At 52.5% G+C, this 15,430-nt stretch overlaps 1 protein-coding gene across 1 annotated transcript in view; it reads right to left on the minus strand.

Moving 5' to 3' along the window:
* Positions 1-954: 954 nt before the first annotated feature.
* Positions 955-15,430, minus strand: part of Tdrp (testis development related protein) — a 46,086-nt gene continuing 31,610 nt past the window's right edge. The window contains exons 2-3 of the mRNA XM_047550748.1: positions 4,213-4,316; positions 955-3,246 (exon numbers count right to left, since the gene is read on the minus strand). Of these exons, the coding sequence (XP_047406704.1) occupies positions 2,901-3,246; positions 4,213-4,316 (450 nt within the window). The 3' untranslated portion in view covers positions 955-2,900. The remainder of the gene's footprint in view (positions 3,247-4,212; positions 4,317-15,430) is intronic.

The following is a 15,430-nucleotide window of genomic DNA, read 5'->3' on the forward strand; positions in this document are numbered from 1 at the left end:
CTCAGGTGGCGCTAGGCTTGGCTCCCCTGGGTGCCGCCCTGGCGGATGCCAGACCTACCAGGCGAGAGCGCCAACCCTCCTGCCGCCAGGGCGGGAGCCAGGCGGAGCACGGCGGCGGTGGAGCCGCCTCGGAGGATGGTGAGCGTGGCGTGCAGAGCTCTCGGGCTAGAAGGCTCCCTTGCTCCCATCTGGCTGTTCAGGCGCCTCGGAACGACCGGCCGGGCAGGCAGGAGCGGGCCAGGAACACTCCCCCTGTCTCAGCAGGAAACCGCACGTCCAGGCCCCGGAAGGCAAGGAGGGCCAACCCTCCTTCCCAAAGTACCTGCACCTGGAAACAGGTGCAGAGGCACCTGGACCTCCCTGGGCATCCAGCGCCCATGGGAGTTGACCCGTCTAGAAGAGGCCGCCGCCTTCCACAGAAGACGCACTTCCAAGGGATGGACACACCTTTCAAAATACAAATACAGATGAGGGAAAATGTTCTGCGACTGGTATGTGGTCAAGAAGGTCGAACCTGCCTAAGGACCAGAAACACCAGGCACGCAATGGGTGCAGGCGGACACTGTGCCAAGCATCTGGTCACTCAGGACACCCAGGAAGCAGTTCAGATATGCAAAAGACAATCGATGGCTTCAGCTGGAACTCATTTATTTATGAAAACATACACGTGCGAGGTCCACAGGTCAGGAAAGTGAGGAGAGCTCTGCGGTCCGGTAAATGCATTGGAAGCTGATGCCGATAACCATGCAAACCCACGAGGAAAGGAGACAGAAGTGCTGAGGAGGACCCTTCCCTCCCCAAAGCCAGCTGCCTTCCTGTCAGAACCGCAGCACCTGGTGCCAGGCCTGTGCCTCACAGCTGCCCGTGTGGGAGAACACAGCACACCATGCTGCAATAGCTTCTCCCCAGAGAAACATCTCCCCCAAAGCACACCCATAAATATTTACACGGAAAACCATAAACAATTATTTTAATCAGATACAACAGAGAAAAAAGGTCCTTTTTACATTAATCTTTACGAATAAGAAAAGTTGGATTTACAGTGCATACTCCAATCCCAGCTGCCTTAGCAGGCGCGGCAGGCACTTGGTATCCCAACGCAGGCACAGCAGCCGCTGCCACCCAGACCCCCAGGACTGCATCCCCCACCCCACGCACACACTCCAGAGGCACAACGCAAGGGCACATTCCTGCACCACAGCCAAGACCAGCTGGACCAGCTCAGGCGGCATGTTTGCTAGTCCTGTCTTGCCATCCTAGCAGCAGTATCCAGGGAGGACAGGGTCACAGCCCATGCAGCAGGACATTGACCTGAGGGTGCCTGCAACTGGCTATCCAGTTACAGTACAGAAAATTCAAACTCTCCTCTGCCGTAGGAAGCAACCTCCGCACTTCACAGTTCTAACAGACTGATGTTTATTTGAACAGCACTTAAAGCATCTTCCCTTCTCAAGGCTCAGTAAGTAAACTTTACTTTAAACTACTTTAAAAGATGGATTGATGGGTGGGAAGGTGGATGCAGGGAGGGATGGAGGATGGAGGGGTGGGTGGCCACAGATGATAGACGGACGAACAGATGAGTGAACCAAGTAAGCTTGCTCTGTCAAGAACGCAGTCTGAGGCTCTGACACACTTCAGGGTGCTCAGCCCTGAGGCGCAGCGGGTTGTCTGTGGGTGCGCTAAATGGAGCATCCAGGTACCCAGAACGGCACAGAAGTACACACTGAAAACTCAAGGGCAGAATTTTTTTTTTTTCCAGGAAGGGAATGCACAGCAATAACTAGAAGCTTTTGTTTTTTAATCAAAACAAAATTATACCTGGTCCATCACTTGCACCTAAGGTAGATATTTGTGCCACCTAACGCTAAAGTCACCCTGCCAAAGACACCTGACACAGGATCACACTGTTGATGGTCAGGTGTCCAGAGACAGGCAGAGTGAGGTGCTGTCCAATTAGCACAGAGCTACCCTTGTGAGGGAAACAGAACTTCTTACAGATCTAACGTCGATCACAGTATCTCGTGTTGAAAAACTAAACAGCTAGGAACAATAGAAAAGAGGCACTTCAGTATCCTACATACAGCTTTAACTCCATAATGAGCACGGTCATGTTTTCCAAACAAAATGAAGATTATCAAGTGGCTAAAACCAGCCTCATTTTACAGCATTTCCTCAATCTGTATACTAAGAGAACAGGAGTTTTAAAGCAAATAAAGAACAAAATTTAAAAGTTCAAGAGTGGGCCAGGGGTGCAGCTCAGCAGTAGAGCGCTTGCCCAGCATGTACAAGCACCACAAAAAAAAGAAAGAAAGAAAGAAAGAGAAAAAAGAAAGAAAGAAAGAAAAATTAGGAGACGTAAAAAGAAAACCTCACAGGACTGCTGTCAGACCGGCCTGCATTCAGGTCTGCTGCTCCACACTCACAGGCACCCTCTGCTTTCCAGCGAGTGTCTACACATTTTTTCAATTCGATAAGGGAAAAGTACATCTTGCATGTCAGACGTGACCTTTGGGAGACTCATCTCACCTTCTGGCAACAAGAGGGTGACATGGCCACTGCAGGTTGGTCACAGCCAGACACGTCACATGCAAGGAAAGGGGCAGGGTCCTGGGAGAGACGCCGAGGACACAGGCTGTGAGTCATTGCCGGGGTCGCACATCCAGTTCCCACAAGCAGGGGCTGCAGCAGGTGGGCATCTGCACCTAAGGTCACCGAGCACAGGCCCTGCGGGCTCCCACGGGCATGGTGCACGGGGTCTTCGATGTGAAGTGCGGGCACTCGGCAGGTTCCTGGCTTCGCGTGGGAGGCACCACCACTTAATGGGCTGCTAACAGGCCATGCAGCCCAGCAGGCCCTGCTGCTCGCATGGCAGCACCAGGCTGCACGCTGGGCACTCCTGTTCACTCCACCTCCTCCCGGGCATCTGCCAGGTGGCCCTTGCTCTGCCGTCGGAGGCTGACCAGCCTCCCCGCAGAGCGAAGGCTCCACCTGGCACTGCTGGCTGAGCTGGTCAGGCTGCTGTACCTGGTGGAGCCCTTATCCTCGCCCTCCCAGCCCGTCCAGGGCTGCTGGCCATGCACAGAGTCCCCTGTGCCAGCCGCTGCATCCTCCTGAGCAAGCTGTGGAGGTTCCCAGCCTTCAATCTCATCTGGCTTTCTAGATTGCACATTCTGTTTTAAAACCAAATTGTCCCAAAATCCAGCCTTCTTCTCTGTCTTCGAGTCTTCTTTTAATCGCACGTTGGATCTGCAGGGAATGAAAGAGTTACGTGTTGGCGATCCAGTCATCCCATAAATCCGTCCATCTATGAAGCTCTTTGCCTAGAAGTTTTAAATTGCTCGGAAAGCTACCCTGTGTGTGCAGGTTTGAACAAGTATTAAAGTTAATAAGGAAATCATGAGAAGCAGTTGCTCCCACTGTTGAGGAAGCTTGTAGAGCTGTGCTCAGGGCTCCACCTGCAGAGGCAAAGGCTAGTCCAGACACAACAGGCCTGAGCCACGCAGGCCAGGTGAAGGAGTCACGGACAGCACAGACGCAGGACAGGGAAGGGCTCCTCAGGTAGCCAGCTACCTCGAGCGCCTGGTGGTTAACTTGCTCAAAAAGAAGAAGAGCTAAGAACGCCTCCTACCAAAGGAAAGGATGCATGTGGCCAGGAGCACGGCCCAGGCCGCGCTGTCCAGAGGCTGCTTGGGCGGCTCACAGGCACAGTCGGGGCTTCTCCAGGAGCGCCGCCTCTGCAGTCCCGACCCAGGCACCCTCCATCCAGGTCTGGTCCCTGACAGCCTCAGGCCACCCGTGACCTTCGTCTCCAACGTCACGTGCACGTTCAACGCCGTGGAATATTTATAATAAGTGACATGTCCTCGTTTCTAAGCTCTTTCAGTTACCATGCAGCGAAAGCCCTTGCATTTTCAATAGCGCTTCCTCGGGCATGGCCAGATGGCCTCAAAGCCAGCCAGCCCGGCTAACAACTCAAGCGCCTTTCACTTTTCCATCGTGTTTCAGGATGCTTATGGCTGCCCTCCTGACCTTTTACCAGAGGAGAGTTGACTGTCTCCAGAACATCCCAAAGTGCAGCTCCTCTCCTGCCCTGGGAAGAACCCCACAGCCACAACCCAGATGGCTGCCGGGGGCCTGCAGTCGGCCACACGGCCCTCTCCACCACCCGGCGCCTGCTCCCTGGGACGCTCTTGGCACACACTGGGGACTCACCCTTTGGACTTGGGAGATTCACATCTTTCAAGCAGATGCTGCTCATCGTCTTTGTTAAACAGAGAAGTCACTTCTTTCCAACCTCGGAAACTTGCTCCCTGAACCTAAAGAAATGTTAAGAGAAACGTCAGATTGCTGCTCACAATGGTCTGCTCACACCAGGATCGCAGCACGTAACGAGCTGCCCTGGGACAGTACCGTGGTGACAATGGCCCTGCTGTCATCTCACTGGACACCACGGCTGTCACAGAGGGATGCACTCCACCACAGCACAGAACTGCGCTGCTGGAGACTGTGACCTGCCCTCCCACCTGGGCACACACCAGGGTCGCTGCCCATTGTGACCAGGTGTCCGAGTCCTGCCTTCCTGTCCACCGCCTGCATCCCGCGTGCACTTACCTCCAACCACATTTAAAGTAGGTTTGATGATGAGACGTGTGTTTAGGTGGGGTTTCCACTATAACAAGAGCTGGGTCTCTTAAGCCCTGGCAACCAGGCTGCATCCAGGGCTTCATCCAGGGCGTCACCCTCCCCGTGTGTCGTGGGGCAGACCTAGCTCCAAATACATCGAAATGCTAAAAACGAAACACGAGTCAAGCCGCCCTGAAAACTGAGAGGCACACTCTGGACAGAGGCCTGTCCCACAGGCAGGCCCTCCAACGGCATGTACAGAGACCTAGCAGCAGCCAGCCCCTCTGTGCTCCGGGCCAGGGCGTGGTGCAGCTGCAGGCAAGATCTCGCGGAGTGTGACTTCTCAGCCAGAGGGCTGGCTTGTGCTCCGTCTAGACCAGAAAGAGGACCGTCTGCAGTCACCACACGCCCAGCTCCACGTGAAGCGCACCTCTGCCCTGGAGCAGGGACCCACAGAATGACACTGTTTCTAGGAGCAAGTGCCCTGGCACTGCGAGGCCCTGTCACATGGCCAAAACAGCAGCTACAGATGAGGTCGGCTCGTTCATTGCTACCTCAGTGTTCTCTGTCCAAATACACGTGGTGCACACCCACCAGCACCCAGACAATGACTCCCTCAGCTGCTGGCTGCACCCAAGTCTCACGCACACACCCCCAAGTACCCTAAGGGGTACTACCGAGCATCCCCCTCCTGGAGCCTCCATGAAAATCAACAGGAAGGGAGAAGCACTGGAATTTATTCATTATTCTTTTGGGTACCAGGGACTGAACCCAGGACACATAACACTGAGGCGCATCCCAACCCTTTTTTACATTTTGTGTAGGACAGGGTCTTTCTTGCTACATTGCTGAGGCTGCTTTGAACTCGCAATCCTCCTGCCCCAGCCTCCCAGGCCCTTGGGATTATAGGCGTGCACCAAAGCACCCAGCTGGAATTTAAATAATGGCCTTGAGCACATCAGATCCAGAAGCACGATCCTGGGTAGGGAGAGAGATGACCTCCCGGTGGAATCAGTGTCCAGTCAGTGCCCGTGGGTGGCTGGGGTGCTGCTGCTCCTGCCACCAGGCTGGACTCTCTCATGAATAGGCTTCTTCAGAGTGGGCTACTGTGTTTCCAAATTGGACAGAGGAGCCACACTGGACCAATGTCCCTTTTGAGGCCAGACTTCCACTCCCACCTCCTGCATCTTGTTGGCTTCCTCGTCCTCTCACATGAACTTCTGGGGTGCTTAAGAAAACCCTCACCTGTGGTGTTTCAGTCTCTCACACAAACCTTCCAGAAGTCCCGGGACTTCGGGACCCTGCATCCCCTCCTCAGGGGGATCCTCCCAATGAACTGAGGCTGTTTCCACCAAGGCCTCAGAGTTAGCTGCCTCTGGGTGCCAGCAGAGCCTTCCAGGCTGAAGGGTTTGTCAAAGTTCATTGACATATGCATCTCACTGGACCCAGGTGGCAGGGAGGCACAGGCGCAGGACCTGTGGCCGAGATCTGTGTTGGGAGCCACTTTCTATTCCTGGCCCTCGGAGCACCCAGCCTGGGACTCGCATCTGCAGCTCAAGCAAGGGCAGAACTGAACCCCTGTCAGACTGGTCACCCCAGGGACACCCCAGGGAGTTTGAAACTGACCCTGCCAAACTGGGTCTCTGAGCTGGATGCTCAGTCTCAGTCCTACCACAGAATAAGATGTCACAAAATACCCCAATGTCACTTCAAGACAAAGACAGGATGTCACTGACACTTTCTCCTATTTCCCTCAGATATAAAACTCTAGCTTAAAGTACTAGTGGTCCAAGTGAAGATAAGTGAGACCCCAGGCTGCTCAGCACAGGCCATCGAGCACAAGTTCTATCAGACTAGAAAACCACAAGACGGGTGTGACGAGTGAGGTGTGCCATTTCAACGAGGCAGACAAAGGAAACAGAATACCAAGTACCTCTGACACACTGAGGACTGCGTAGGGAATCAGTGAGGCAGTCAGTTCTCTGGTCACCCAGTGCACGCCCGCTCTGGGCCAGGTGCCTAGGATTTTGGTATTTTAATGAAAGCAATCTCACAAGTATACTTTAAAATTTTTCTGTCACTCAGTTTTCCATCCCTGTGACAAAGCCACCCCAGGGCTGCTCTCCTCTGCAGCACCTTGAACTGCCACATGCCATTCTCCCTGTATTGTTCCTGGGACTGACCACTACCACAGACAATGTGCAAGCAACAGACAGCCTGTCCCTCACCTACACCACGCTGGTCAACCATGAATCAGGGAGGGAGGCAGAGACGTTGTCTGCCTCTCCAACCATGCTGAACTGTGGGACTCAGATATTCTTCTGCTTAAACACTCAGGTTATTGAGAAACTAGTAATTCTGGAGAAATTCAGACATCTAAGTCAACTGTGAAACCAAAGCCAGACCCTTTTATCAGACTGGAGGATCTGGCAACGGAGAGCTGACAAGGCTGTGGCCAACTCGCAGGGCTCTGAGCTGAAAGGCCCAGAGAAGATAGTCTGCTTAGCAGGCACCAGGAGCCCACTCACCCCAGGCAGGAGGGTGGATCCCCTACCCCCGCTCCTATCCAAAAAGGACTATTAAAATTCAGTGTGCAGATAGGCTATGTCCTGCCTTGAGTGACTATATGGTGTGTACAATAGCAGTCCTCAGGCTAAGCCTGCCCTGAGTGACTCCATGGTGTGTGGAACAGCAGCTCTCAGGCTGTGCCTGCCCTTAGTGACTCCATGGTGTAGAACAGCAGCTCTCAGGCTATGCCTGCTCTGGTGACTCGATGGTGTAGAACAGCAGCTCTCAGGCTGTGCCTGCCCTGAGTGACTCCAAGGTGTAGAACAGCAGCTCTCAGGCTGTGCCTGCCCTTAGTGACTCCATGGTGTGTGGAACAGCTGTCCACAGGCTGCTCCTGCCTTGGATGAGTCTATTTTTTAAAGCAGGAATTTACCACTCTTCATTCCATTTTAATTCTATGTGCTAAGATGTATTGACTCCACACCTTGTTTGTATGAGTAAACAACCACCATATGCCCAACACCACCACAAGGCCCACAAGGCACAAACTGATAAATAACTTATACTTGTCAACTTATCAAACTAATTGAAGGAATACCTGGAATCCAGGAATACCAGACACAAGAACTTAACAACCTGAAGAGAGGAGAACACTTCACTTGAGACCCATAAAAGGAGGAGCACCCTAAGACTAGACATGGTGGCACATTGACCTACCTAGTCTCCTGGTCACTCATCACAGGCCCCACCCAGGGAAGTCTCGTAGCAACGAACCTCCGCTTTCCTGTCCTTATCAGGCTCGGCAGAGCAGGTTCCCCTGCCTGTGACGAGCACGCATGGCCCACTCTAAGCTGACACCTTGAGCTGACACTCAGGCTGAGGCTCTGAGCCTGAAACCACCCATGTCCAGATTCTCACCTCGACACCTCCGGGAACTGCTCCTTGAACCCTGTCTGCCCACCCACAGCCACTCCTCAGCTCTGCACTCCTGTCTCTGCTGTGCTCTGGGCTCAGCAGCCTGTAACGCTGCAACGTCTCGGCCCTTTCTGAGTCTTTCTGTGACCCGTTTTCTATCACTGTGGGACGTCTGTGTGACTTGTGTTACAGATACTAGAAATAAGGCTGGGAGGGAGGAGCCTGCGAGTGCCCAGCTGGGGACCGCCAAGTGAACCTCGCGTGGGATGGAGGGACCTGCCACTGCCTAGCTGGGGACCGCCAGGTGACCCTCCCATGGGATGAGTAATCTGTGACTGCCCAGGTTGGGACTACCAGGTGATCCTCGTGCACTCAGAGAACTGCCCCTGTGGATTTGTTGTTGTTCAATAAATTCTGGCATTGTGGGAAGACACAAAAGTGTCTCATCTGGTAATGGCATAGCACAATCACAACACCCAGGTACACGCGGATGCAGCAGGCACAGCCAGATACACCAGATGCAGAGTGGCCAGGATCACAGACACATGTGTGCACACTTTGCCCTGGATCTCTCTGTCTCTCACACACACCCACACCCACACCCTACACTGTCCAGGGTCACAAACACAGCCAATGCGAGGACCTCAGGCTGTGCTCACAAATCAACAGAGTTGGTGCCTGAAACCTGTCCCCATTCCCAGTGGCTGGAACACAGGCAGGTGTGTGTGCCCTCTCCTGAGCAGTCTCTGGAGGGGAACAAGGTCCTGCTTGCTGCAGAGGGACCCAGTGCCTGGAAGGAAGGGACACATTTTAAGCCCACACCACATGCATCCCTTACCTGCAGACAGACACACCCCCCAGAAACAGTAATGATCGCAGGGCTTCTCAGCCTCAGACCCAAGGCCCCTCCAAGGAAGCTGGGCTGAAGCAGGAGAGAGTGATTGGTAGGAGTCAGGGGACAGTGCAGATGCTGGAAGTAAGAGAAGCCTGGCAGGCGAAGCAGAATCCAGGAAGAGGCGGCCGGGTGCACAGAGGGAAGATAACCACAGCACCTAGACACAGCTCAGGCAGGGACAGCAAAGGGCAGACCTGGGGCTGTGTGCCGAGGCAGCACCTGGCCAGAGCAAGCTCCTCTTGAGAAGTCACACTGCACAGTGCAAGCCAGAGGGCTCTGCAGAGCAGCACAAGACTGGAGCCAGCGCCATCAGAGAGGCCCCACGGAGCCCGCTCCATGGCACTGATGGAAAATTACTTCATCTCGGGTCTATACCACAGGTCTCGTGTCAGAGAGAAAAACAGCAACAAAGACCTCCAAGCATGTTTGTAACCACAAGTTCAACCTCTGCAAAAGCAGACCTACCTCTGCACAGTCCCCAGAGGTACACATGCAAATCCCAGAGCAAGAGCAGTTCATACAGACGGTGCGATGGTTTCTGAGGAGACTCACGTCTGCAGAATGACTCAGGAAGGCTGACAGGAGGCCGTGGGCCACTGGGTCTGGTGAGACCAAGCCCGGTGGAATCACAGGTGCGAGTCCCAGCCACCACTCTCTGCCATCAGGAGAGAGAACGGCTGTGTCCTGAACAGGCACAGTGAGGAAGCCCCTCCACGGGACCCTTGGGAGGAGCACCTGATGTGACCTGGGGTTGTCCCTGTCCCCACCCTTCAGATTCACCATCTTCTGGAGAGAGGCTGTGAGTGAGCCACCAGGATCCAAAGCCACACCTGCCACGACCGCACCTTCTGACGGAAGGTGGATGGACGCTGTCCCTGCAGGCATGGGGTTCACACCTCGGGAACCAGGTGCAGTGTTCCACACAGCCACTCCTGGAGGGAGGCGTGGGGCACAGGCCACTACTGGAATCATGACTTCTTTTGAATTTGTTAAACAAAAAGCAAGCAAAATGCTAGGAAAATTGTGACGTGCAATGATAAGTATCTAATGACCCATAAAGCAATGAGAGGAATTAAAACAACAAGTTGGAAAATAGGCAAAACTGAAGAAAGCAGAAGCACCTTGACCCCAGGGCCTTGCCCACCTCAGGCATGGCGGGAAGCACTCTGCGCATCCAAGCAGGCCCCAGTCAGTGCTGCCCAGGCAGCAAGTCAGCGGCACCTGCTTCCTCTGCACGGTCCTCGGTCACACCTGTGGGCGTTCAACACTTCCACAGTGCTCCTGAGGTGCCTAACACACGCCACGACACAGACACCGCTCCAAAGGCCTCCCCGTGGCTCCCACCAGGCAGGCAAAGGGCTCCGAGGCCCAAGGACCTGCAGACCTTCACCTCTGTTGCTCAGGAGGCTTCCTCAGAGCAAAGCAGCTGCCCTGGTCCTGGGCACAAACCCTCCTGTCGGGAGCCAGGCCACAGGACCTCCAGCGGGCTTCTCCACGGGTGCATCTTTGCACTTCCTGAGCGGGGCTCTGCCTCCTCTGGCCTGCTCAAGGACCCATCGCAGGTGTGACGCGTCCCTCTTCGTCAGTCACTATCTCTCAGCTGCTCGTGAAGAGTCCCAATGCAAAGGTGGAGAGCAGAGGCGGGCACAGAGCGGGCGAGGGTCCTAGCACTTCTCCCTGTGGGGAGAGGCCGACCTTCCTTCCACCTGTAGCAGATGGGTCCAGCCCCTTGCTTGCAGAGCAGACCATAGGCTCTGCCACAGCCCTGAGACCCCGTGCCTTGCAGCAGCCGGGCTTGACCTTTGTGGGCTGCAGACGTGCATGGGCAGCCACTTCCTGCCTGGCCAGCCACTGCCCAAGATACTGCTTCCTCTTTGCTGATGCGAGGATCGTCAACACACGCGATGCCATTCAGACTCCAGCCAGCAAAAGTCCATGCCCAAAGGTCATGCCCACACAGTCATCGGAAAGGCAAAACTGCTTCTGCAACACATGGGGCTGACTCCATCTCTGTGGCTTAGGCTGCCTCTCCAGCATCTCCACTGTGTGTCCTTTCCAAATAAATATATTTAAAAACTAAATGGCTAATTACCATTAGTATTGGTAATTACTTATTTGGAGTAATGGGGAAAACTTACTACCCACACTAAAGTTTTAAATAAAGTATTTTGCTGAAATAAAAATTAGCCTTTCATATTTCAATATTCAGTTTATATTACCAATACACATTCTAACCTTCACCCCATCTCATATGCCTGATGAAAACCTGTTAGTTAATACATTCGGAATTACTTACGCAATCTGAAATAAACCCCTAGGACTGCCTAGCTAGCAGTGATCTGCAGACCTGAAGCAGCAGTGGCTTCCCTGTGCAGGCGTTCTTTTGTTCAGCCAGGCTGTAAAGTACTGAAAAGGACTTACTCCATACAACCCACGCACACCTTGGTCATTAAACACGCGACCGTTTAACAACCAACTCACCAGGCTGGCCCTCCTGTGACACTCGGGGATGGGAGGAGTCTTTTAAAAGGATAAATATTTATTTTCACAATATTGAAAATGCTTAAAATATCTCTCCTCTTTTTTCAAAAAACTGGAAAAAGCAGTCCCAATGAAGAGCTCAATCCATTAAATCCATCCCTTCTGCCAATCAAAATGCCAAGGAGTGCATGGGCACCTACCGGTGGGCAGAAGCTAACGATGACTTGCCTGTCCCCTCCTCCTAGTCTCTGGACATCCTCAGCCACAACAAGGGGTGTGCAAGGCACACCACCCAACAAGTCAGTCAAAGGCCCTGTCCCTCTCCCAGGAGACGGCCTGAGCAAATTCAGATCAACAGCTATACTCCAGACTTCCCTGGTTACCAGCGCGGGAGGGAAACGCAAGGGAGGTGAAGACAAGAGCCACACGGAGGCAGAGGGGTCTGGCCAGTGAGCTGGGTGCAGCCGAGGAGGAGGACAAGCAGGACCCAGGCCCGGGCATGAGCATCCTCCTGGAGACACGCCCCTCCCTGCGGAGGGCCTTGGGCAGAGTCCTCTCAGGTCAGTGTGCCACTTCCAGGTCCCCTGGCAGCCTGGACCGCCACTTGACAGGCGTGGTGAGGTGAAGCAGCACAGAAGAGACTGCACACCTGAGGAAGTTTTAGGAGTTGTAGGAAGTTTTTCATTGCCTGCAGGGTTCAGAGGTGGCTCTCGCCTAAGAACTCTTCCTCTGAACAAAGATTCAGAAAATTCTGGAAATTCTTTGAACTTTATACCCAGTGGGGGAGCTTGGAGGTTCACATGACAAGCACTTTCTTTTTTTTTTTTTTTTTAAATACCTGTTCCTCTCATGGGAATTTTTTTTTTTATTGTAAACAAATGGGATACATGTTGTTTCTCTGGACATGGCGTAAAGGCATACCATTTGTGTGATCATAAATTTACATAGGGTAATGTTTGATTCATTCTGTTATTTTTTCCCTTCCCCCCACCCAACAAGCACTTTCTTCTCCATCTCTAGACCAGACACAGTTTCACAAGTTTTCACCAAGAAAACAGAGATAGTATCTTCTTGCACAACGAGCTTGCAGACTGACCCTGTCACCTGTCATGTGCAGACTGGCATGTACAAGGAAGAGGGAGCTACCGACCACAGCAACCTCTGCAGACGTCCTGCTGAGCGGACGGGAGGAGCAGCTGAATTATGGCGAGCGTCTTTTTGGACAGGGATACCTGGTCTGCTTCAGAAGGAGCGGGACCCAGGGCCCCACGTGTGTGCTGAACACCACATAACCAGGGCACCTGCTGGGATGTGCCATGAGCAAGAAGCAGCCTCTATCGTCACCGAGCCACCGCGTGAAACAACAAGAAAAGCAGTGCATTTGGAGGCACAAGCAGCATAGCTGCGTGGCCTGGTGAACAGAGAGTGTTACCAGGCCCTGGAGGAAGGAGGACCTGCCAGTCCTGAAAGCTGGATGCAGAGGGACAAGGAAAGACCCACACCACACGCCATCCCAGCACCGGCAGGGCCACGCACAGTGAGTGCTCAAACATCACATCCAAACAAAGCATCGCGGAAACAGGCCTGGTGGTCTCAGTGTGGGATAAAACTGGACAGGATATGGCTCCAGATTTCCTGAGCTTAAAATAACAACTGAAACTGCTGGAGGACAAGGAGGTCAGAGAAAGGGAAGGGGACGGCAGACACAGAGGCAGTGGCAGCGCAGTGGCCTGCCAGGCGGCACGGCGGCAAGGGAAAGGGAGCGGCCAGCCCTGAGCAGCCCTGTAACAGTCCCTTCACGAGGGGACGGAGGCACCGCTCCTCAGTCCAGGGCTCGGCTCTGGGCACAGCGCGCTGCACACCAGAATGAGGGTGAGCAGTCGGGTGCCCCAGGTCTGCCCGAGCTACCCAGGCCCGACTTTCCACACGCTGCCTGAGTTCTGCTGGAGTCCCACAGGCGCAACTAGTTAAGACAAAGAAACAGAAAGCACCCAGGCAGAAGGAGAAGAGCACTATAATGTACAGGCAACACGATTTTTCACATAGAAAATCCTGAGGAGTCCAGTAAAAATCTATTAGAATAGAAGTTCAGCAAGGTCACAAGATAATCAATACACAAAAATCCATGTGTTCCTATACACCAGCAATGAATGAACCAAAACTGAAATCAAAAAAACAGTTCCATTCACAATCACTTTAAAAATCATAAAATACTTAGGAATAAATTTAACAAAAATTCAAATTTGTTTCCTAAAAATTACAAAATATTTTTAAAATTTTTAAAAATCTGAATAAACAGAAAATCATCCCATTTCCGTGAATCCAAAGATAAAACATTAAAAGATGGCAATACTCCCTTAACTGATGTAGATTCAATGTAGTCCCTCTCAGAATCTTAGCTAGATTCTCTCTAAAAAAAAAAAAAAAAAATTGATAAGCTGGTTCTATAATTCATATGAAATGACAAGAAATCCCAAACAGTCAAAACAACTTGGAAAAAGAACAAAGAACAAAGATTCTCATTTCAAACTTACTACAAAGCAAGTCATGGAGGCAATGTGGTTCTCGTAGGTCTAAGGCCATGCAGGTAAACAAAACAGAACTGAGTCCAGAGTAGACCTGGCTGCCACAGCCAACTAATTTTCAAGATTGGACTTTCCAACAAACGTCGATGACACCACTGAATACCTACATGCAGAAGAACGTAGCTGGATCCTTACTTCACACACGTACAAGAGTCAACTCAAAAGGATCAAAGACCTGGGGCTGGGGATATAGCTCAGTTGGTAGAGTGCTTGCCTTGCAAGCACAAGGCCCTGGGTTCAATCCCCAGCACCAATAGTAATAATAATAATAATAATAATAATAATAATAAATTAAAAAAAAAAAAAAGGATCAAAGACCTTAATGTGAGAGCTAAAACTAGAAGACTCTAGGAAGCAAATATAAAGGTATATCAGACCCTAAATTTGGAAAAGATGTCTTAATGGAGACAATGGAACATTAAAAGAAAACAGATGAATTGAACTTCATCAAAATTAAGACCTTTTGTGTTTCAAAGGACACCATCAAGAGAGAATGAAGAGACTACCACCCAGCTGGAAACACCCAGGCAGGCATCAGCACGAGGCACAGTCACCCAGAGGCAACGAAGGCCACCGAGAGGCAAGGTAGGTCACCTAGAGGCAAGGTCCCCTAGAGGGAAGGTAGGTCACCTAGAGGCAAGGTTCCCTAGAGGAAGGTCACCTAGAGGGAAGGTCCCCTAGAGGCAAGGTCCCCTAGAGGGAAGGTAGGTCACCTAGAGGCAAGGTCCCCTAGAGGGAAGGTAGGTCACCTAGAGGCAAGGTCCCCTAGAGGGAAGGTCCCCTAGAGGGAAGGTAGGTCCCCTAGAGGGAAGGTAGGTCACCTAGAGGCAAGGCCCCCTAGAGGCAAGGTTACCCAGAGGGAAGGTAGATCAACTAGAGAGAAGGTAGGTCCCCTAGAGGCAAGTCACCTAGAGAAAAGGTAGGTCACCTAGAGGCAAAGTCACCTAGAAGCAAAATAGGTCACCTGCAGGTAAGACAGTGATTAGCACTGGAGGCCAGTCAGAGTTCACGGGTGACATGCGCCATTCACATCAAGCTTAAGACAGGAAATCCTACAGAGATGGCAGGCAAACAAGTGGTCACCTACAGCTCAGAGGGAGAGGAAGAGGGCCGGGGGCACTTAGGGAGTGACCACTAGACTGTGGCTTCCGGGAGGGGGCTTTTGTTTCTGCGTCATGGGACTGAATGCAGGGGCACCACCACTGAGCAACACCTCAGTCCTTCTGTTTTTCATACTGAGACGGGTCTCCCCAGGTGGCCCAGGCTGGCCAACCTGGGATCCTCCTGCATCAGCCCCCGGAGCGGCTGGGACTGCAGGTGTGCTCCGCCACTCCAGCAGGTTTCCTTCTCTCTCTTTTAATGGTCTGGGGTTTCTTTAGGAGGTCATGACACCGTTCTACAGTCGACAGGCTGCATTCATCTA

Source organism: Sciurus carolinensis, chromosome 4, assembly GCF_902686445.1.
Source record: "Sciurus carolinensis chromosome 4, mSciCar1.2, whole genome shotgun sequence".
Lineage (NCBI taxonomy): Eukaryota > Metazoa > Chordata > Mammalia > Rodentia > Sciuridae > Sciurus > Sciurus carolinensis.